Source organism: Acomys minous (assembly GCF_964271855.1).
Source record: "Acomys minous genome assembly, chromosome: 13".
NCBI classification, from domain to species: Eukaryota; Metazoa; Chordata; class Mammalia; order Rodentia; family Muridae; genus Acomys; species Acomys minous.
Genome location: NC_140495.1, coordinates 34625662 through 34648298, shown reverse-complemented (window position 1 = coordinate 34648298; position 22637 = coordinate 34625662). Strand labels below are relative to the sequence as shown.

Genomic DNA, 22637 nt, shown 5'->3' with positions numbered 1-22637 from the left:
ACATGGCAACAAGACGACCTAAGCAAGCTCAACAACATTCTGAAAAATGATTATCCATGACATCCTAAAAGCCAATACAAAGTGTCTATTTCAAAGAGAAGAAATGTCACACAAAACCATTGAATGGATATTGCAGCTTTTTCCCTTAGCAAATATTAGGTGTAGGATGCCCTTGTAAGGAATGCCCTATAAGCATTAATCTGGGAAGCTAGGGACACACAGCTTAGCTGACAAAGTGCTTACCTAGCAAACACACAGCTTTGAGTTCCATTTGTGGCACTGCATAAACCAGGCATTGTAGCGCACGCCTGTGATCCTAGGAGTAGCGTCAGAAGGATCCTACGCCTTTGTCTAATTCCAATGGCCCCAGGAATGCATGTGGTGCACATACATTCATGCAGGCAAAGCACATGCATTAACTAAAATAAATGAATCCTTAAAAAAACTAAAGGCAGATGAATGACAAGAGGTATATGAAAATTTATTCAACACGAGCATCAATAAATGCTAATCACTTGATACCTTTGAAGATGGCTATCCTCAAAATGATGAGACACATGTTGGCTAGGGTAGGAATGGAAAGGGAAGTGCCCAGTGCTGGAAGTGAGAAATTAACACTGCCAGTAGACAGAACAATGTGGAGGTTCCTCAAAAAGTTCAAACAAAGCATCGGTCTCACTACTGAGCGTGTATACCAAGCAGACGACATCAGCCTGTCAAATAGGTATCACTGCAGCATTATTCACCATCCACATGATACAGAATCACACTTAAGTTGTGTAACAAATGAGTTGATGAAGATACACACAGAAGGGTATACCACTCAGCCTTAAAGAAACAGAGTATCATGTCACCGTAAAACCCTGGGTGAATGTGGGGGACAGTATGTTAAGTGAAACAAGGCAAACGCAGAAAGGTTGGTACTGTGCACACACCCACTGGTGGGTGCAAACCCTAACAGTCCCACTCACAGCACAGGGCACAGAACAGGAGCCATCAGCGGCCAGAAGATCTGGTGTAAGGTTAGGACATGCCTGCCAAATAATGCAGAATTTCAACTAGGTAAGGAGTTCTAGAGACCTGCTGTGTACCACAGTGACTACAGTTAATGAAAACATATTTCAATTATTTATTTAATCCCTTAAAATCTTAGGGTTTAAACATAAATGTGTATATGAACATGAACGCAGCTGCCCTGCACAAAGAAGCCAGAAGAGAGTGTTGAATCCGCAGGAACAGGAGCGACAGGCAGTTGTGAGCTGCCCAGGGTGGCAGCTGAGAACTGAAATCACACTCAGGTCCCCTCCAAGAACACTTTGACCTATTAACCGCTGAGCCAGCTCTCTCTAGGCTACAACATATTATATTCTTGATATTGTTAAAGAGACTGGTTTTGGTGTTCTTGCCAAAAATCACTGATAATACCTACTTTAACTAACTTGAATACTTGCCAAATATAATTGATAATGTACATATTAATTTGTTCAATTTAACCATTTCACAATTCACACATGTTCTGTATGATAAATTGATACAACTGATGTTAATTACAAAATAAAAATGCACAGAAAGATAAAATGAAAATTGTATTTAAAATAAAAGGTCACATACCTTGGCTTCCGGAATGCCAAACTGTATTGCTGGCATGCGAGCCCCACGGTGGGAGTGTAAACAATAGGCATGAATTTCTCAATGTCAGACATCAGCACACTATAAAATAGCTTCTCATTTCTATCCTGCAGATCCATCAACAGAAGATACCTGGGCAAATGAGGCACAATCAGATCAACCTCCAACCGTCAAAATGGCTATTAGAAATCTAATTTCAACCAAGTACACAGTACACCTCTAGTCAAGTAGAAAACATGTACAACCAAGCCAGATAGGATGGCATAAGCCTCTAATCCTCATACTCAGCAACACAGGCAGGACTGGATATAAGGACAACTTGGGTGACACAGTGAGACCCCTGCCTTAAGAAAAATAGCAAAGGTTTTTTTAGAAATATCCTTCAAGGGGCTGGGGAGCTGGCTCCACAGGGGCAGAGCCTGAGGGTCTGCATTTGGATCTCTGGCAACAATGCAAAGGCTGCGCTCAGCAGTCCACACAGACAACCTGGACCCTGGGGTTACAGACATGTGGATCCCAGAGCCCCCTAGCCAGCCAGGTCAGCCAAGCAGTGTGCTCTGGGTTCAGTGAGAGGCCCTGGCTCACAAAATAAGGTGAATAACTACAGAGAAAGATAGCCAACGTCAACCCCTGGCCTCCACACGTGCAAGCCACAGATATACACTCGTGTACACACACACACACACACACACACACACAAATGTATACATACAAAAAAACCTCAACGTCCCAAAGAACGAGGACATTTAAATTTGATTACTATCACTCAAACATTACTATTACTCCTGAAATAACAATTCTGTTCAGTTCTTGGGCAGACGTAGTCTTTATAATTAAAAAAGAGGAAACTATCACAGGAGAGTTTAACCACGCACTGAAGCAAACTAATAGCTCCTCCTTTCCTTCCTCCCTTTCTTTTTTGAGACAGTCTCATTATGCAGTCCTGGCTGGCCTAGAACTCGCTACATAGACCAGGCCAGCATGGAACTTAGAGAGATCCACCTGCCTCTGCCTGAGTGCTGGGATTGACTGGATGCACCATTGCACCCAGCTTTTAATGGCCTTTCTCGGTGTAGAAGCATTTCTGGTCTAGTTATCTTCCTAATCACAACCCCTCTTGTGTTACCTGTAACCTTCGATAAAATTTAAACTACTTTATAAAACTGAGAAGTTTTGAAAAACTGTGTTTAACAATCTAAATAATAGGTCCTTTGGGTTGATTTCTGGTATGGATTAGAGATCATGTAAGTGTGCGATGCTGTGCAGAACGCTGGTCTCCAATGTGTCCATTGGAAAGGTGCTGGCAAATTCAAGAGGTCACATCAGCAGAAGGCAGCTGGGTCACTAAGAAAGCTGTCCTAGAAGGGACTAACATCGTTTCCCACGAGAGTTTGACAAGTACGGCCCCACTTCCTGCCATCAGATCCTGTCCTGCTGTATCACGGATAGAAACTCGCACCCACTACCAAGGCCCAGACTGTTCAGGGCTGAAAGTATGCAACACTTCGCCAGAAAGCAGCAGTTAGAGATACCAGCGATGACCACTGTGCAATTTTAGAAACGAGGGCAGCAATTTTCTTGGATGTTTCTTCCTTCTTATAAGAATGTTTGTGTGTATACAAAAACATATTAAGTAAATATGAGCACCCATTATTTTTCTTATAGAAAAATTATCTTGAGAAAGGTAAACTGAGATTAGGTTATAAAAACAATATTGCATTTGAGGGGGGTCATGGAGGGATGTCTCAGAGGCTAAGAGCAGTGGCTGCTCTTCCAGAGGTCCTGAGTTCAATTCCCAGCAACCACATGGCAGCTCACAACCATCTATAATGTGATCTGATGCCCTCTTCTGTCGCCCAAGTGTAAATGCAGGCAGAGCACTGTGTACATAATAATAAATAAATCTTTAAGAAATATTGCATTCAAATGATCATAGAGTAAATAGCTTTAAAAAAAAAAATCACCGTATTTGCAAACAAATTCTCCTCAAAGTTAACTAACTATTCATGTAATAGCTCAACTTCCTTTTAAAAACAAAACAAAACAAAACCCAAAAGACCATAGAGAGTTTCATGAGAGAAGTAGGTTCCGAAATGTGATACCTGTCGAAGTCAGAGTTCAGACGCTCAAAGTTCTTAATGACTCTAAGGACCTGGATCTCCTGGCTGACGAAGCAAGGCGGCAACAATCCATGAATGTTCAGTTGCTGTCTCTCTTCCAGAGTAAAAGCCAAGTCCTATGATGAAGAGGAAAACGCTGATTTGGAGAGGAGAAAAAGACAAACAACACAGAGGCACGCAGACTCCAGCGAGGGCAGGACGGCGCGCTGCCGGTAGCACAGGCAGCCAACTGTGCACTAGCCATCTGCTTCCTTATCTCCAGATGCTGAGGTGAGAGTGGAGACAGAACCTAAAAGCACAAACACGAGAGGCTCGGGAGATAGAGAGCTCGGCCAGGAAAGTGTCCGCTGTGTAAACACAGGGACCTGAGCTGCGATGCCCAGCACTCACATCAAAGTCTGGCCTGGTACCACACGTCTGGAACCCTGGCACTAGGGAAAAGGAGACTGGTGGACCTCCTGCTGGCCAGCCAATCAGTGAGCCATCCTGTGTCAAAAAAATAAGCTTGAAAGTCTACCTACTTCCATATGCATGTGCACACATGTGCATGCAAATCCACACACATACACAAACGCACAAGTACATATAGTATACATACTACATACATGTGCACACAAAAACGAAAGTCATTGATGTTAGAAAATGTAAAAATGAATAGCTATCTATTTTTAAATGTGAACAGAAGTAGGTCAGCTGACACCTGCTGCAGGTCCAACTCTGAACTAGGTCAGGGAATAAACTGCATGGTTCTCGGGGACCTGTTCCAACCCCTCCCCTTCTCAGGTGATCGCCTACTATCCTTATGCAATCCTGGTTACACTAATTGCTCCCCAAAGCCCAAATCCCCCATGTTTTTATCCTTCTATGCATGCACTCTGGACATAAAACCCAGTAGACTCGAGCTGGATCTAACGGGAAAGGAGCCTCCCAGAGGACTATTTTTCATAGTTTTGGAAGGTGCTCTGCAGGCTTCCAAGGGAGAGGAGCAACCAATAGTCCTATGCAGTTATAAATCGTGACAGTGACCATCACGGCCAGAGACACCTAAGGGTGCAATCCTGGCACATATACCTTGTCCAGTAACCGAGAGCTCTGTCACTGGATTTAAGGCCCGCTTAACTGGAGGGCAAGCATGCCTAGTACTAGAGACTGAGCCAATTACCCAAGGCTACTAGTGAGGGCATGGAGCTTACAGAACCTACACCTGCGACTTTGCTATACCATCCTAATTCCTAACTGCATCCTAAACATTTATCCTCCAACCCGCGGATAAGTGTGGCTCTTATCACTTTTCCAAAGAAACCTTCCCTTTGCAGCAGATGGGGACCATTACAGAAACCAATCAAAATGCAGACGACAAGTGATCAGAGTCGCAGAGCAGCTGGCCCCAACTGGCAGGTCTAGAACACAACTCCTACACCTAATGCTGGGGGGACACCATGGAAAATGATGGTTCGGTTTGGTATGGGCTTTTTTTCGAGACAGGGTTTCTCTGTGTAGCCGTGGCTGTCCTGGATTCGCTTTGTAGACCAGGCTGGCCTCAAACACAGATCTGCTTGCCTCTGCCTCCCCAAGTGCTGGGATTACAGGTGTGCACCACCGTGCCCAGTTGCATACCTCGCATTTAAAAAACCCAGTCCATAATATTCTACCACTGCAGCCCCAAGACTATGGAAGGCTTGTACCTTGTGATGCGACTGTTTCTTGACAGCCCAGATGGACAGGATCACATACACTAAGTACATGAGCATCAGGTACTCCCTCTGTACCTGAATGCTGATGCAATGAGGGACAGTGACTCTTGAATCCTGCCATAGTGAGGACTCAATTTATTGCATACACAACACATTTTCATTTTTAATTTTAAAGACACTAACATTTTTGAGAACTATAAAATGCTTTTCAGAAAACTGACTACAGTATTCATTCTGGTAAAACTACTTTTAAATCTGAAGCAATCAGAAAGGGAAATTTGTGCATGAATCATCTGTAAGATGGAGAAATAAGGTAACAAATTTTCAATTGTATATATACATATATACATACGTGTGTGTGTGTGTGTGTGTGTGTGTGTGTGTGTGTGTGTGTGAGAAAAAGAAGAGAAACTTGGACATTTTTTTCTAACTGGGAGGAGGGAGAAAATGTTAGGAAAAAAACTCAAATAAATACAACTTCCTCAGAGAAACAAGAAAGCACTGAATGATGCTACATGCTGTTACAAGGTGTCTGCAAAATACCAACCAAACTATGGCATCCTGAGAACACAGTTTGTGCTCAGAAGTATTAACACATGCCCTCTCCTCAAGTAACAGTGGCTCTCGGCCATCTTTACTCAGATCGTTAGCCAGGTCTTTTATCTACATTCGTCTGCATCTGGTCTGATCTGACAGACCTCTGTACTGTTCGCCGTACACCATGCAGATGAGGATGCCATCTGGAAACCTCCTCACAGTCTTTGATGTCTAGTTAACTGCAGACTCCTATACTGTTCGCCAAATAGTCACAGACACACTAAAGAACCAAGTAATCTGCTTTAAAAAAAAATAATCATGGCTTAGAAATCTGGGGAAATGGGCCAACAAGTTAAGAGGAAAAAGAAGGCTCCATTATTGGGCTCATATTATTTTGTGGCCCTTTAGGAAGTACAAAGAATAACAGTAATAATAATTAATAGTAAGAAATAAATAAGAAAACAAATCCTAGAGCCCCTGAAACTTTTAAGATAATAAATGATTTTATTTACTGTAATTAGTAGAGGCATTATTTTAGGACAATTTTACGGAAACAATTTTGCAGAGCTTGTAAAATGAACGATGGCTTCAGAGTACACATACGGGGTCTAACTTGCTTCTGACTTCTGCCAAATTTGTCAAGTTGAAAGGTTAAATGTCCACACGCAGATCAGGTTTCCAGACCCCCTGCAATGCTAATCCTCTCTGGGCGCCCTCACACTCTAAATCCAATCTGAGCTTTTCTCCTGTCTTTTCCTTTTCTTACTCCTTCAAGACTCTTGCACTCAAGCCTGCGTGTTAGCTCACGCCTGTAATCCCAGCACTCTGGAGGCAGAGACAAGCAAATCTCTGTCCTCCCTGTCTGGTCTACAAAGAGAGTCCAGGACAGCCAGGGCTCTGTGTAACAGAGGAACCCTGTCTCCAAAAATAAAAACAAAACAAACAAACAAACAAACAAAAAACAGTGGCGATCATCAGACAGCAGAGGGGCATTGCTGCACTGCAAATGGCAGCAAACAGAATGACGCCTCCGGGTTCCTCACAGCTGCCGAGAAATCTAAGCCTGTTATGCAGAAGTCAGAATTACACTGCTAGCAAGAGGGGCTTGTGTTACAAGTCTACATGTAAACACAACTACTGCAGGAAATGCAGGGGAGATTCGCTGAGTCAGCAGGAACTTATCAGGAAACAAATCTGCAATGACCGTCTCTAATGTTCCCAGAGAACTTGCGTGGTTTAAATTCAAAATTTTTCTGTAACTACACCCAATTTTTTTTCTTTAGCAGAAAAGAAATATTACAAACCAGAAAGGCAAGTGAAAAGTTAGCAATCACAAAGAAACTTCAAATAACCTAAGAGAAATTCAAATGCTCAATAGAGAAGATGAGCAAGGTGCCTCCATATCCCAGAGTCCTAACTAATCACACACTCATGAAAACAAAGGAGGTGCTTCGAAAGCCTGGAGTACCCACTGCACACACAGACAAGGTGCCTCCACCCCTACAGAACTCACCACACACAGACAAGGTGCCTCCTCACCCTACAGAACTCACTACACACAGACAAGGTGCCTCCATACCCTACAGAACTCACCACACACAGACAAGGTGCCTCCACACCCTACAGAACTCACCACACACAGACCAGGTGCCTCCACACCCTACAGAACTCACCACACACAGACAAGGTGCCTCCACACCCTACAGAACTCACCACACACAGACCAGGTGCCTCCATACCCTACAGAACTCACCACACACAGACCAGGTGCCTCCATACCCTACAGTACTCACCACACACAGACAAGGTGCCTCCATTCCTGTACACTTAATGTTACTGAAAATAGTTTGACAAACCAATCTTAAAAAATGTTTCTTCAGCTGGTCACAGAGGTGCTTGCCTGTAATCCCAGCACTTGGGAGGCAGAGGCAGGCAGATCTCTGTGAGTTCGAGGACAGCCTATAAAGTGACTCTAGGGCAGCTACATAGAGAATCCCTGTCCCCTCCCCCCCTCAAAAAAAAAAACAAAAAAAAGTTTCTTCATATTTAAAAGATTTTAGAATTTTGGAAAATTTTATTAATACACATTACAAGAGATAAATTTATATTTTTATTAGCTATTATTCTAAATCAAATAAATGAAATCGAACCTACATGCCTGTAATTCCAGCATAAGGGAAAACTGGGACAGGGGGATTGTAAAGTCAAGGCTTGCTGAAGCTACATAACAAGTCCCTGTCTCAAACCAAGTGAAAAAATTTAAGAGGCTAAATTGAGCTTTAATTTTTATTTTCGTATTTTGAATTTACCCACATAGTTTACGTGCATATTTTACATCTACAAAAAGAGAAGCATACATCCCTCCCACAGCTTTCAGAGTCCCTAAATTATTACTACTTAAATATACTGTTTTTCTAATTCTAATTAAAACATAATATTTTTACATTTTCCTAGTGGTGCGCAATCTTATTTCCTGTGTTCATATGCTGGTGTATATATGTATGAGGTGTACATGTTTGCGCAACATGCGCATGAAGAACAGAGGCCTCGGTGATCACCTTGCTCAGTTGCTCTCCTCCGCCTTATTTTTTGAGACACGGTCTCTCACTGAACCTGAAACTCATCAATTCTGCTAAGCTGCCCAGCCAATGAGCTCCAGGGAATCCTCTTGTCTCCACCTCCAACCAGTGCTGGGGTTAGAGACATGTACCAGTATGCTCAACGTTTTTACATGGGTGCTGGGGAATCAAACCTACATCTTCATACTTGTACATCGGGCACGTGACTGAACATCTCCCCCGACGCCTCGATTCTTAAGGTTTTGTTGCAGGGAGGGATTATGGATTTAGAGTCCAGGTATGGTGGCACGTGCCTGTCATTTCAGCATGCTGTAGAGGGGCTAAGGCAGCCAGAATATGAGTTCAAGGGCAGACACAGTTGTGGTAGTGCATGACTTTCCAGGCACAGGAAGGTGGCTCTGTGACTTCAAGGTCAGCCTGGTCTACGTAGTTAGCTCTATCTAGTCCAGATAGGGATACGTACACAGTGATAGCCTGTCTTTAAAAAATAAAAAGTAAGCCGGGCGTGGTGGCGCGCGCCTTTAATCCCAGCACTCAGGAGGCAGAGGCGGGCGGATCGCTGTGAGTTCGAGGCCAGCCTGGTCTACAAAGTGAGTCCAGGACAGCCAAGGCTACACAGAGAAACCTTGTCTCGAAAAACCAAAAAATAAAAAAATAAAAAAAATAAAAATAAAATAAAAATAAAAAGTAAACATGGAAAGTGTTCAAAGGCAGTCTGAGCTACACAGACTCACTCTCAACAAAACAAAGCAAAAAACAAAAAATAACTTTCTGCCAAACGGCATAAAAATTTTAAGGTAAAGCCTAGCCCAATTAGCAAGCTGCAGATCAATAATAGGCTCTGTTTCGGAAAGAGATGATGGCTCCTGAGGACCGACACCTGAGACTGTCTTCCAGCCTCCACATCCATGCACAAGCACATGTGCACACGCACCCATGCGCACATGCACACATGCACTCACACAAATAAAATAAACTCTTGAGCCAGGCTTAGGCATACACACCTACACTTCAGCTCTTCAGAAAACTAAGGCCTGAACTAGCAAAACAGTAAGACATCTGAAAAGAAGAAAATAAAAAGACGTGTTTTAAACTGCACTCAGGTGTCAGCACATTAAGTATATTTTCTTGGTATAACTTGTCTATAATAAATATATCTTCCATCATATTTTTTTAGATATTTTCAACAGTTTCAATACAATCAGGGTTTTGGTTGCTGTTGCTGTTTTCGTTTTCTGGTTTTTGTTTTTCAAGACAGGGTTTCTCTGTGTAGCCTTGGCTGTCCTGGACTCGCTTTGTAGACCAGGCTGGCCTCGAACTCACAGCAATCTGCCTGCCTCTGCCTCCCCAGTGCTGGGATTAAAGGCGTGCACCACCATGTCCGGCTTACAATCGGTTTTGTTCACAGTATCAGGTGCACTGTTTAAACAGTGGATTTAAATATATGCACTTAAATAAAACTGGAAAGAGCCTTTGGCATAAAACATGTCAAAGCCTGCTACTGAGAACTACACTGCAGATTTTAAGACACACATACCTTTTAAGACACATGATAAACCCAGAAACTCCATGGTCAGCAGCCTCCACAGGGCCACAGCTGACATGCATAGGAGGTTTTCTGACTTCACTTAGCCACTTCATTGAGCTCGTGAAGTTCCATTGGTCAGCTTATCAGAAATGCCATACATACATGCGTATGTATAGACACACACACACATATATATGAGATTTATTAATTATAGGAGAATTGTAATCAGTTCACATGACTATGGGGCAGAAAAGCCACAGAGCTACCTCTAGCAAGCTGCACATCCAGGGGAGTCAGTGGTATGGTATTGGTCCTTGAAATCTTTCAGTGAAGAATTTAAAGAAAAAAAGGAAGAGTGAGCCTGATGTCCTGGCTCAAAGAAAGGCAAAGGAGGTCCTTCCATCTTGGTCTTTATTCCAGCCGGGCCTTCAGCTGATTGAGGCTCACCCACACCAGAAGAGAGAATCCGTTTTACTCAACTCACAGGTTAACCCATCCAGAAATACCCTCCGAGGCACTCCTAAGAATACCAACTGGCCAAATGTCTGGGCAGCCCCGTGGCCCAGGCAATGCGATACATCAAAGCTAACTGCCACACTCAGTTAATACTTTTCCAACAAGTTCTCTGTTGAATCTGCGCTTGCAATGCTCTGTTGGTTACATTTTGCTGCTACTTTAAAACCTCATGACATAAGCAACTGGGGACAAGAGGCATATCTTACATCTAATGGCCAAGGCAGGAACTCAAGGCAGGATCCCGGGGCAGGAACTGAAGAATCCATTGAGGAACTCTGCGCTGCTTACCAGCTTGATTCCTCTGGCTTGCTCAGTTACCATATATATATCCCAGGCCCACCTGCCAGGCATAGCACCTCTATCAATTAGCAATCGAGAAAATTCCCCCAGCCTAATAGAAGCAATTCCCTACTGGAGGTTCACTCTTCTCAGGTACGTCAAATAGACAGCCAAAATCAGCCGTAACAAATGATTAAAGGCAAAACACCAACAGCCTGTGAGGTATGGGCCACAATACCATGAAACCTATACTTAAGAACACCAAACCGGATATTTTACCAACAACTATGCAAATTACACTAAAAATAACCATTGTAGTACCTTCAGGTGCCCTAGGCTTTCTGCTGCTGGGATCAAACCCCATGTCCATAAACAACTTGGGAAAGAAGGGGTTCGTTCGCTTCACCTTACAACTGCAAGGTCACACTCTACAGCTGAGGGAAGTCAGGACAGGAACTCAAACAGAAATGGAAGCGGGAAGCAGGAGCTACTGCAGAGGCCTCGGAGACATGCAGCTTGCTGGCTTTGCCCCTCATGTCTTGCCCTGGCTGCTGTGTCAGGGTACCCAGGCACCACCCACAATCAGCTGGGTTCTCCCATATCAATGGTCAATCAAGAAAATTCGCCACAGGCTTGTCCCCAGGCCAATCTGGCGTGGGCATTTTCTCAAGTGAGGATTTGGAATCCGTCTTCCGAAAGACTCTAGCTTGTGTCAGGTCGACATGAACCCAGCTGGCACAAGGTGTAAAAATAAATAAATAAATAAATAAATAAATAAATAAAAATAAATAAAACAAAACCATACAACTTAACTTTTGTTTCAAGGTTAAGGGGGAGAGTGTGCTGAGCAGGGATATTAAAATGAGCTGTGAATGTGACTGAGAGAGGCTCAGGTCTGAGGTGAAGGCTGGGCGGGGTGCAGGACACAGCACAGCCAGGAACATAGTACAGAAAGACTTGACTCTTCTTGAGACAGAAAACCTAAGGGAGCTGTAACAGCCACAGCAAGCAGACTCTGTTAGCTGGGACGCAGAAGCAGGATACACACCTGTCACACTTTTTAAAAAATTATACAATGAATCTATAATGCTATTGTAAAAAATATTTAGAGCCATTAGTCTGTTATTGTATCATCATTAATTATAACAGCAAATCTCCTTAAGCACAAGTAACGAGCGCAAATTGAATAACACAATAACTCAAAGTATTCGCTGGGTGGGTTCACGAACTGCAATGAAATGGAGTGGGAAGAGTCAGGGATGTTTATGATGGATCATTACAGGCTAACCAAGCAGACAAATTTACGAAATATAAGACTAAGAGGCCTCTTGATACTGCGCTGCATTTAGCACTTACAGCATCAGTCTTAAAAGGAGAGAACGCTGTGAGTTGGCTCGGCTGGTAACAGCGCTTGATAAGGACCTCAATTCAGATCGCCAGCACTCACGTCAAAGCCAGGCATGGTGTCATGCTTTTTTAATCCTTGAAATGGCAAGGTAGAGGCAGGCATCCCTGGGGTTCGCTAGTCGAGCTAAATATCCAGTCAGTGATCTCCAGGTTCAAGGACTGAGCCTGTCTCACAGGACAAAGTGAAGAGCAAACGAAGAAGACATCCACCAGAGGTATCTATCCTCCACACTGACATGTGTGTGCATGTACACACAGATATACACACCAATGGGAGGAGAAAGGGGAAAAAGACTTGAAACATGTTTTTGACTTTATGAAAACACTGCAAAGAGATGTAAGGTTACAGAATCACTACGTTTAACAAAGCTAAGAGCATTAACAACAACAACAACAAAAAAATCTAATTTCAAAAGCATTTATATTCAAGATTTTGAAAATGAAAAACAAGCACCACAAGTAAGACATCAAAAAAAAAAAAAGTGATATACATACACGTATATCTACCTAAGGGACAATAGCTCTCTTGTCACAAAGGAGAGCAAAGAGAAGCGTAACAATGTTTGTATATAGTGAGGAAGAGAACTGATAAGAGATAATTCCATACCCAGTGAAAACGTGCTTCAGAAAAGAGGGTGAAATAAAGACATTCTAAAAGAATGGAAAACCAGGACAGCTGGTCTCCTGTAGACCTGGTCTAAAAATAAATTCTTGAGGAGGAAGAGAAATGTCTCCTAAGGAAAACTTGGAACATCAGCAACCAAAGCAAGCACAGAAGCTGTAAATATGTGGGAACCGTATCAGATTCTCCTCTGTCTCCTAAACTCTTCACAATATGTATGGAAATTTAAAAGGACATAAAACTTTATGTTATACCTGAACATAAAGATGTGAGTTGATGGAAAAAGATTTGGTCATAAACTCAATAGACAGACTAAAATACTTTAAGCATTAAGCATTAAATGTTGGTTGATAAGCATTAAAATGTTGGAAAAGGAGAACTCCCAAAGTAAAAATCAGAGAGGACAAGCATCTAATAAAATGGTAGACATCAATTCAAACATAACATTAAATGTAAATGGCCTAAACACACAATTTAAAAGATACTGTTAGAAACTGGCAATGACTGATTAGACCACCCCTGCTTCTCACTTGTGTAGTTTTTATCAGGTTTTAAGAACTGTCATTCCACACAGCAACATTTCTAGCCTGAGGTTGTAACTTAACATCTGTAGGTCCCTGGAAGCTAGCAATGCCCTCACGTTACATGTTAATTCTTAGGAAAGGAACAGTTATTTTCCATTTTCCTGATTGAGAAACTGAGTTTTGCTGATGGTTTTGAAAAGCATAAATTACCTGAGAAATTTGAGAACAGAATTTGTCTGATATATCCTGCACTATGAAGTTTAAAGTTTTCTACTTTAAGATACAAGGTATTAGATTTCTCCTACATGTCATACAATGATGTTTTAAGGTTTTTTAAACTTAAATTTAAAAGGTAAAATTTAGTTTTAATAATTTTAATTTAGTTTTTTTGCTGTGGTCTATGATTTTATTTGTTTTTCTGTTTTTTAATATAATTTTATTAATTTATTCATATTACATCTCAATTGTTATCCCATCCCTTGTATCCTCCCATTCCTCCCTCCCTTCCATTTTCAAACCCTTACTCCCCTCCCCTATGACTGTGACTGAGGGTGTCCTCCTCCCCCTGTATATGCTCATAGGGTATCAAGTCTCTTCTTAAGAGCTCAAGAAATTAAACACCACCAAACCAATTAACCCAATTGAGAAATGGGGCTTAGAACTAAACAGAGAATTCTCAACAGAAGAATATCGAATGGCTGAGAAACACTTAAAGAAATGCTCAACCTCCTTAGTCATCAGGGAAATGCAAATCAAAACAACTCCGAGATTCCATCTTACAACCATCAGAATGGCCAAGATAAAAAGTTCAAGTGACATCACATGCTGGCAAGGATGTGGGGAGAGAGGAACACTCCTTCATTGCTGGTGGGAATAATTTTAATTAAAAAATAAAAATTGCATGTATTTATTATGCATATTTGGGGAAATACATTATAGAATAGATAACTTAAACTAATTAACATATGCACTATCTCACACTTTCTGTGGTAAGAACACATAGAATTTAGGAAGATGTCTTTAATATGAAGGTGGCTGTACGTTACTTGGTTTATATTCATAACTAATATAACTTTATTCAGAATTGACTCATCATTAGGAATTCCTTCTCTCATTTACGACTTGCTTTTTATTGGGGGGGCTGGGGGAGAGGTGGTAATTAGCTTTTTTCAATCTTTGGTTCTGGAAAATATTTTAGGTGGGGCCTCATTGCATAATCCAGGTTGATGTACAATTCACCATGCAGCTCAGGTGGTCTCAAATTTGAAATCCCCCTGCTTCTACCTTCAGAACAGCTCTGCACTGTCTGATACAGGATCTTTATCTGTGTTTCTTGTTTGTGTCTTACCATGGCTTTACTTGGCCCTTCTATAACATTTTGTTCTAGATATTTCCTTGAGAAGAGGCATTATGTAGCCCATGCTGGCCTCAAACGCAATCCTTTGACACTTCCAATCCTCCTGCCTCTACCTGAGTACTGGGGTGGTAGGCCAGCACCACTACCCCCAGTTTATGCCATGCTGGAAATCAAACCCAGAGCTTTGTTGAAGATAGGAACACTACCAAGTTAGCTACATTCCCCAGCCCTGTTCTGGATAATTCTTCTACACAGTGTAGATTGCTTGAGCTTTATTAAACAACCAAAACAAAGATTTGTTAATAATGTAGCTTATCTATATTCACTGGTCTAACCAATATGTTTGATCATGATTCTACTGCTGCATTTACCATATGACCTAAAAATATGACGTAAGACCTTGAATTGGTAAAAAGTTTAAAGACAAACAAAAGGATGCTCATTCCACGTTTCAATTTCATTTCAGCTAATGGTCCAAATCATGGACTTAGATTGTGCTCACTGACCAGACCTGTCAATCTTGTTAACAGTCATCCTCATCTCAAAATTCTTGAATTAACTTGACGTAGTAGTCCTTGCCAGTAATCCCAACTACTCGGGGGACAGAGGCAAAAGAACCACAGTTAAATTCAAGGCAAGCTTGGACAATTTAGCAAGATCTTTTCTCAAAATAAAACAAAACTAAAGGGGGGAGAGGGTGAGGACTATAGTTGCCTCAGTTTCCCAGAATACACAAGACCCTGGACTCACTGCTCAGTACTGAAAAATAAGATTCTACAACCCTCTGGTTTAAAAAAAAAAAAAATCTATGGTTTTGACATGTGCTTAGAAAAACAGGAAGCTGGGCTGAACTGCCAATGCTGAACTAGAGCCCCATAGGCAATACTGAGAAAGGGGGGGGGGAGAGTTACTCTGTAACTAAGTTCCTTAATACTTTTATAAAGGCTTTACTTACAGGAGTCAAAGCAAAAACATTTTATACTATAGACAGTAACTGATTACTGACTGCTGGCTTTCATTTTATCTAAAAAATTAAATAGATAGATAGATAGATAGATAGATAGATAGATAGATGATAGGTAGATAGATACTACCATGGTGTACTAAACACAAGTAAAAGTGTCACGTGATGAAACTGCTTTAATTCCATAAGTGTATTAGATGGTTACGGCTACCAAAATAAGCATGGTAGCACAAGCAGGGTTGTTTAAACAAACCCTTCTTCTCACCGCTGCGGAGGATGGCATCCCGAGGTCTACCTATTGGCAGGGCTGGGTTCATTCTGACACACGGCTTCTACTCTACAGTTGGCTTCTGATCACGAACTATCACCTTCTCCCTCAGTCCTCACAGGTCTGTCTTCTGTAATATGCCTTAATCCATTCCTACAGTCATGGGGTCAGGGCCTACCCTAAGGATCTCCTTTTAGTTTAACTGCCCGTTGGAAGATCTTACCTCTAAAGCGATTACATTCTGAGGTCCTGGGAATTACAGTTGCCACATGAGACTTCTGGAGTAATGTAGTCCACAGCATATAAAGACCTTTATAGCGTGTGTGTACACACACACACACACACATGCACACACATATGTGCATATATGTGTACGGTATTATTTTATAATATAGATGTACTATGTCACAATCAAGTTGAAAAATACCTTTGGAGTCTGAGTAATTTTAAAAATATTGTAATCTAACTCTAAATTTAAGGGGCCTACCACTAATTGTGCACTGGAGTCTTAGGACCCCTTCATCCATTGGCTTCCTGCCTGGGACTGCCCACCATGGAACCACGCACGAGCGCACAAGCACAACTGCTGATGTTCTTAGTCAGTGAAAAAAGACGGCACTGACCCTTTTATTTAAAAAGCTCTAGAACATACGCTCCCACATGGTTTTGAAACAATTTTATTGCTTTACTCCAAAGTCACCAGATTGGAATAGTGAAGATCAGAGATAAACTGCCTTCCATCTTCAAATTCAAAAGCGTCAGGTATCTGCAAACAGGACGGTTGTATGGTTGGCCTAGCTATACCTCCATCTCCACGGCATCAGGAAAAACAGTGATTTTTTTTTAATATTCTCTGTATTATTCAAAACAAGTATCATTTGCCTTCAACTACAGTGCTTTCTGCTGTTAATCTCAAGACCTGTTTGTTTCTCTTTCCTCAGAGCACACCACAGCTGGGGAGCGAGCAGCTACGAAGCACGTCTCAGAAACTCATCATTTAGGTTTCAAAGTTAATAATGAGGATCAAATTAAATCCTTATGAGACACTGTCACTAGCTGCAGCTGGATCAAATGCCTAAGATGCCACAGAGCAGTAGCATTTGGAGACTCATAGGAACAATTACCTAGAAGAAGGCTACCAACCAGTGTTTTCCCGTCACTGCATAAACAAAGGGAGAAATAATGGGAATAATTATTTTTTTATTGTACATACAACTTTAATTTTTATACAGCAGTTTATAGAAAATGAACACTAGTCATATAAAAATTCTTAAAACACAGAAACACAAGTCATCTATATCAGAAAATATTCTGAAAATAATAATTTTAAATTAGACCTTTATATGTGTGTGTGTGTATATATATACACACACACACACATATGAATGATAGGCACACATATGAATCTTAAAAATAGTTCAGGCTGTGGGGTACAGTGGTTCACATCTGCAATTGTAGCACCCAGGAAGCTGAGGCAGGAGCATTGTTTTGAGTTCAAGGCCAGCAGAGTCTATATAATGACTTCCAAACCAGCCTGGGCTATTCTAAATAAGATCCTATCTCAAAAGATTATATATGCGTGTGTGTGTGTGTGTGTGTGTGTGTGTGTGTGTGTGTGTGGATGTGTATATCTATATCTATCTAGATATAGATATATATGCTATGTTCATATAAACAGTACATTTCATGAGTGTGAGGAAGAATACTTCCCAATAGCTATGATGAGATCAGTATGAAGTGGTATGCATTTGATCATTAGCAAATAGGAAGGTTTAGAATCCTGCATGAATTATGAAGATCCCATGTCTCTCTGGTTTGGCTTGTTTGTTTAGTTGTTTTTTGTTTGTTTCTGTTTTTTTTTTCACTTTGTGTCTACTGATAACTTTTTTTTAACCAATTTTACCTCCTTAAGACTATCCAACAAGTAGTTAAAATTTCACAGATTGTAAAAGCCAAATTCTAACATTTCTGACAGTACTCCATTATACAATTTAATAACAAATTCAAATGAACTTTAGACTTCTGTGTAAATGTGCATTAATTTATCAGATAACTACATTAATGGGTGCATTGTCTTAGAGTAACGACAGAACTAAGGCTTTGGAAGCTACCTGTAGTTTGTTGGGGCGATGCTCACCTTTAATCTGAACACTAGGAGGCAGAGGCAGGCAGATCACTACACGTGCAAGTTCAACCTGCTCTACAGTCAAGTCCATCTGGGCCAGCCAAAGCTACACAATCAGACCTTGACTAAACAAATAAAAACAAACTGACAAAGTAATAGATAAATAAAAAAAAAATGGGCTAACTGGCTGTATAAGTGTAAGTATTAAATAATGACAATGGGAAGAAGATAATTAGGAAAATCTTCCCTAGGGAAAAGATTAATGAGTCATTTAATATCACTTTAGTTCTTAGGAATCACATTAACAAAAAATGGAAAGAAGAAAATAATCAAATATATTTTAAACTGAAGGCGAAGTTTGGGAGTTAATTAGACAAATCTAGGGTAGATAGTAAAACATTAGTTTTACATTCAACATAGCAGGATGTCGCACTATAAATACTTGAATAACAAGGAGAATGTTGGGGCTGGAGAGATGGCTCAGTGGTTAAGAGCACCACCTGCTCTTCCAGAGGTCCTGAGTTCAATTCCCAGCAACCACATGGTGGCTCACAACCACCTATAATGTAATCTGATACCCTCTTCTGCAGATAAAGCACTCATATGCAATAAATAAAATAATAAATAAATCTAAAAAAAACAAGGAGAATGTTAAAAAGATGTTAACTGGTGGAAATGTTCCGTCTCTCTCTCTCTCTCTCTCTTAACCACTGAGCCATTTCCCTCAGCCTCAAAAAGGAACAAAGTGTGTCCTCATCACCCGAAGGGAGGGCCATAAACTTCTTCCTTAGTGTGATTAAACAAGGCTTTCTACAGCCAGGTGACGGCTACACTAGGCTGTGTGTTGTTAAGATTACCATCCCTTTGGAGTCAGCTCATCTCAAAATAAAAAAATTAAATAAACTAAAAATCCTGTCCTACAAGCAAAGCCAAGAGTCTTGAGTATAAGGCAAAGCAAGAAAATCCCAGTTACCTGATTTCAATGATGTTACATCCATGGGGCGATGAGCTGATCCCAAGGCTGAATAAGTAAAGTTCATTATATTGATTGTCCCAGGATGACCCAGATTTGTAGCCCAACTTGACATACTACTGATAAAACGTGTTAGCACATGAATACTGCACTTTTCTACTGTTGGTGCAAGATCTCTGTGACAATGTTAGTCTAAAGTTGGTACCAGCTGTTCCAGGTTAACAGGAAATTCCAAACACAGTGAAGTACGCCTTTGCTAGGGGATGGCCTGTCCTGCCTACCCACTCTTAACAAACATTTCAGCCTTAAGAAAATCAAACAGGTTATACTACTCATGTGATCTTGTCAAGGCAACCCATAATTTCATCATGAAGCAGGGCAGGCAGGTAACACGTGAAAGGCACAAATGGTTCTGTCACCCCACACTTTACCTTTGTTCTAGTAAAAATAGACCTCGACCACAGAATAATAAAGGAAGAAAAAAAAATCAACCTAGCAATTAAATTTATTTTCAGGGGAAAAAATAGAAAAACTTTAAAAAATTATACACAACTACAAATACTAAATAATCAAAGATTTGTACAAGTCTCGCTCCAAAAAATTGAAAACTCAAACTATAACTATAATGTATAAAATAATCACACGTCTTTAATAATGATGATCAACAAGTCACCAAAACCGACTAGAGGGGCATGATGAGGTTCACTTCTTAATGAAAAAGGAGGTTCACTAAAGTGATACCCCAAAAGACTTAACAGGCCTCCGTGCTTATGCCATGCTCCAGGCACTGAATAAATAGGAAATGTCAGAAATTCTCTCTCTCTCTCTCTCTCTCTCTCTCTCTCTCTCTCTCTCTCTCTCTCTCTCTCTCTTTCTTCTCCCCAATCTACAGACAACCCACACTATAAAATAAAACCTAGTTATTTACAAAAGCCAAATGGTTGTTTCTACAGTGTTTTCATTTAAGAGAGATCTGGGGTATAGGGTGGGAGGGCAGATGTCACAGCAAGTGAAAAGAGAACTCTAATTAGCACATACACTGAATTTCCTTTCAATTAAAAAAAAAAAAGGACAGGTTAAAAAATTAACTTCCCAAAACTCTGAATCTAGAAAGATAAATAAACACAACAAAAAAATAAATGGCTTTAGCACAGTATCATGTTAAGTTTTCCCACCACGGGATCCATGCAGGGTCCAAGAGAAACCACCCACCAGGCATCCTCAGCCTCTTAACCAGGTCACTCCAGAAGCCAAGAGGCCCTGGCTCCCCATATCTTGTGTGGATGGGATCCCAGGCACTCAGAGCCCGGCTCTGTTCAGGCAGGACCAATGGGGCCACTTGTCTCCACAGCAGCCTCCAGTCATTGCCTGTCGGGTCACCTGTACGGGGATGGCACGTCGCGGCTGAAGCTGGCCGCCCGCCTGCCACCCTCACGGAAAACGTTCAGTTCCCACACTAGTCCACACTGCCCTTCCCGGGATGGGAGAAGGGCAGACAAAGAAGTCCCCGGCACGAGTTACGTCTTTCCCGGTGGTCCCACATCGGGATGCTGAGGGCCTCCCGGGTAGGACGTCCCCTCGGTGGCACGCAGGTCCCCGCGGCCGGCGGCGGGGACACCGGGGCGGCTCTCGGGGTGCGGGGCTCACCTTGTTGAGATGCGGGTTCCGTGTCAGCAGGTAGCCGCGCTGGTGGGTGTGGCGGCGGCGGGGGGCCTGGGGCTCCATGGCCGGCACAGTGGCGGGGCGGGCGCGGAGTGCGGCAGGCGGCGGCCGCGCGAGGGAAGGCCCCGCGGCCGGGGGCGGGCGTGGGTGGCGAGAGGGGGTGGCGAGGCGGGAGGAGCCCGCGCCGAGCCGCCGCCGCCGCCACCGCCGCCGCGGCCGGGCGGCCCGCGAGAAGCGCTGAGTCACGGCGGCATCGGCTGAGCCGCCGTGCGAGGAGGCGGGGGCGGGGCGCCGGCTGGGCAGCCCAGCAGGCGACCTGGGCTCCGACCGGTGAGGGGCGGGCCGCCGCCCCGCTTTCTCCGCTTTCTCCGCTCATCCGCTGTCCTCCCCTAACCCCAACGCCGTCCTGGATGCCAGCCATGCCCCCGGGGCCTGATGCCGGAGAGGGATCAACTTTGACCCAGAATGCCCAGGCCTCGATGGCACTGGGCGAGAGGGCAACTCCTCACCTAGTATCTAAGAGGAACTTTATTTGAACATGATAAGAGGAAAGGTGTTAGAGTGCACGGGTCCAGGGAACAGCCCCACTGAGCTTAAGAACAATTTTCCTGAGGATTCTGGAAGCCAAGATGTTAATTTTTGCAAGACTGGTTTCTTCATTGATGAAAGACGGTCAAAATAAAAGGTCTTCCGATATTGAAATCCTGAGGTGGTATTACTGATATTTATGCTTGAATATCCAAGGACTGGAGAAGTAGTCAATTCCACTCAGCCAAAAGGAATGTCTGATAACAAACAAGCAAACAACAACAAAAAGCAAAAACAACAAAGCAGCCTTCAGACACCAAAGCCGCCTGTGTACCCTTTCTTTTCAGTTAAGTAGGATGAGCAGATGCTAAGGTCTTCTTCACCTAGACACTGCAGGACAGTGTGGGGTTATATATTGCCCATCTTCCCGTGAAATATACTGTTTTCTTCTATTCTAGTTATTTTACTTGACCCTATCGGTACAGCAAGAGCTTTGGGCTATGCTTGACTTCAGAAGTTCCTTTGGCGCAGTTTTTACATTGTCTAAATTCAGTTATTTTACAGAGAACATTATACTAGCATCGCAGAGTTCTTTAAACACATTTCTTGCGCTTAAAATTCATTGTGAATGTTATAATCCATAATTAATTAGCCTCAAAGCATCTGAGAAGAAGGTGTACATTACAAGACTCCTAAATTAGAGGACGCACATTACAATTAGAGTTCTTTGTGCAACTCAAAAACAGGTTAACAGCAGACCTGGATATCACAATCACAAACTTCCAGGAGAAACAAAATGCAACGGGCTTAGTATAAAGAAGCTTTTATGACTTAAATTTAGAGATGGTGCTTGTCCATTCCTGTTTCTGGGACTTGAGATCTATAGCCAGGAACACTGATAAAGAATAACCCCCAAAGTGCATATGGCCTCTTCCTCCAAGCCAGTTATTACAAAGAGATTATAAACACCGCCAGGATGGGTAAAATTCATATCTTTTATGTGTATGTTTACTTTTCCTATGAGTTTTGGTCATCTTGAACAGTAAGCATTCATACACATTTGAAAAAAAGACTTAAAAAAGAAAACCAAGCAAAAAACCTATTTCCTACATATTTACTAGAATACTAAACTTTTAATTCTTCTTAAGCATTTATAAAACTAGGTTTTACTGCCAAAAAGGTGGAAAAACAAGTGCATAGATTGTAGACAAAAGCAAACAAATAAAAATCCCCGTCCTTTGTTTTCATTTGCCTTGTGACACTAGGGCTGTAATGTTACACTCTGGACATAATTGATAATGTTTAGAATGTTACAAACAGGGCCT

At 42.1% G+C, this 22637-nt stretch overlaps 1 protein-coding gene across 2 annotated transcripts in view; it reads right to left on the bottom strand.

The window, feature by feature from the left end:
* Positions 1 to 20967, bottom strand: part of ME1 (malic enzyme 1) — a 110838-nt gene extending 89871 nt beyond the window's left edge. The window contains exons 1-3 of one of the 2 annotated variants that reach the window (XM_084754095.1): positions 20770 to 20967; positions 3732 to 3865; positions 1612 to 1761 (exon numbers count right to left, since the gene is read on the bottom strand). In XM_084754095.1, coding sequence (XP_084610221.1) covers positions 1612 to 1761; positions 3732 to 3865; positions 20770 to 20847 — 362 coding nt within the window. In that variant the 5' untranslated portion in view covers positions 20848 to 20967. Of the gene's footprint in view, positions 1 to 1611; positions 1762 to 3731; positions 3866 to 10809; positions 10902 to 20769 lie in introns of those variants that run through there. The other variant, XM_084754094.1, reaches the window with a different exon arrangement.
* Positions 20968 to 22637: the final 1670 nt, after the last annotated feature.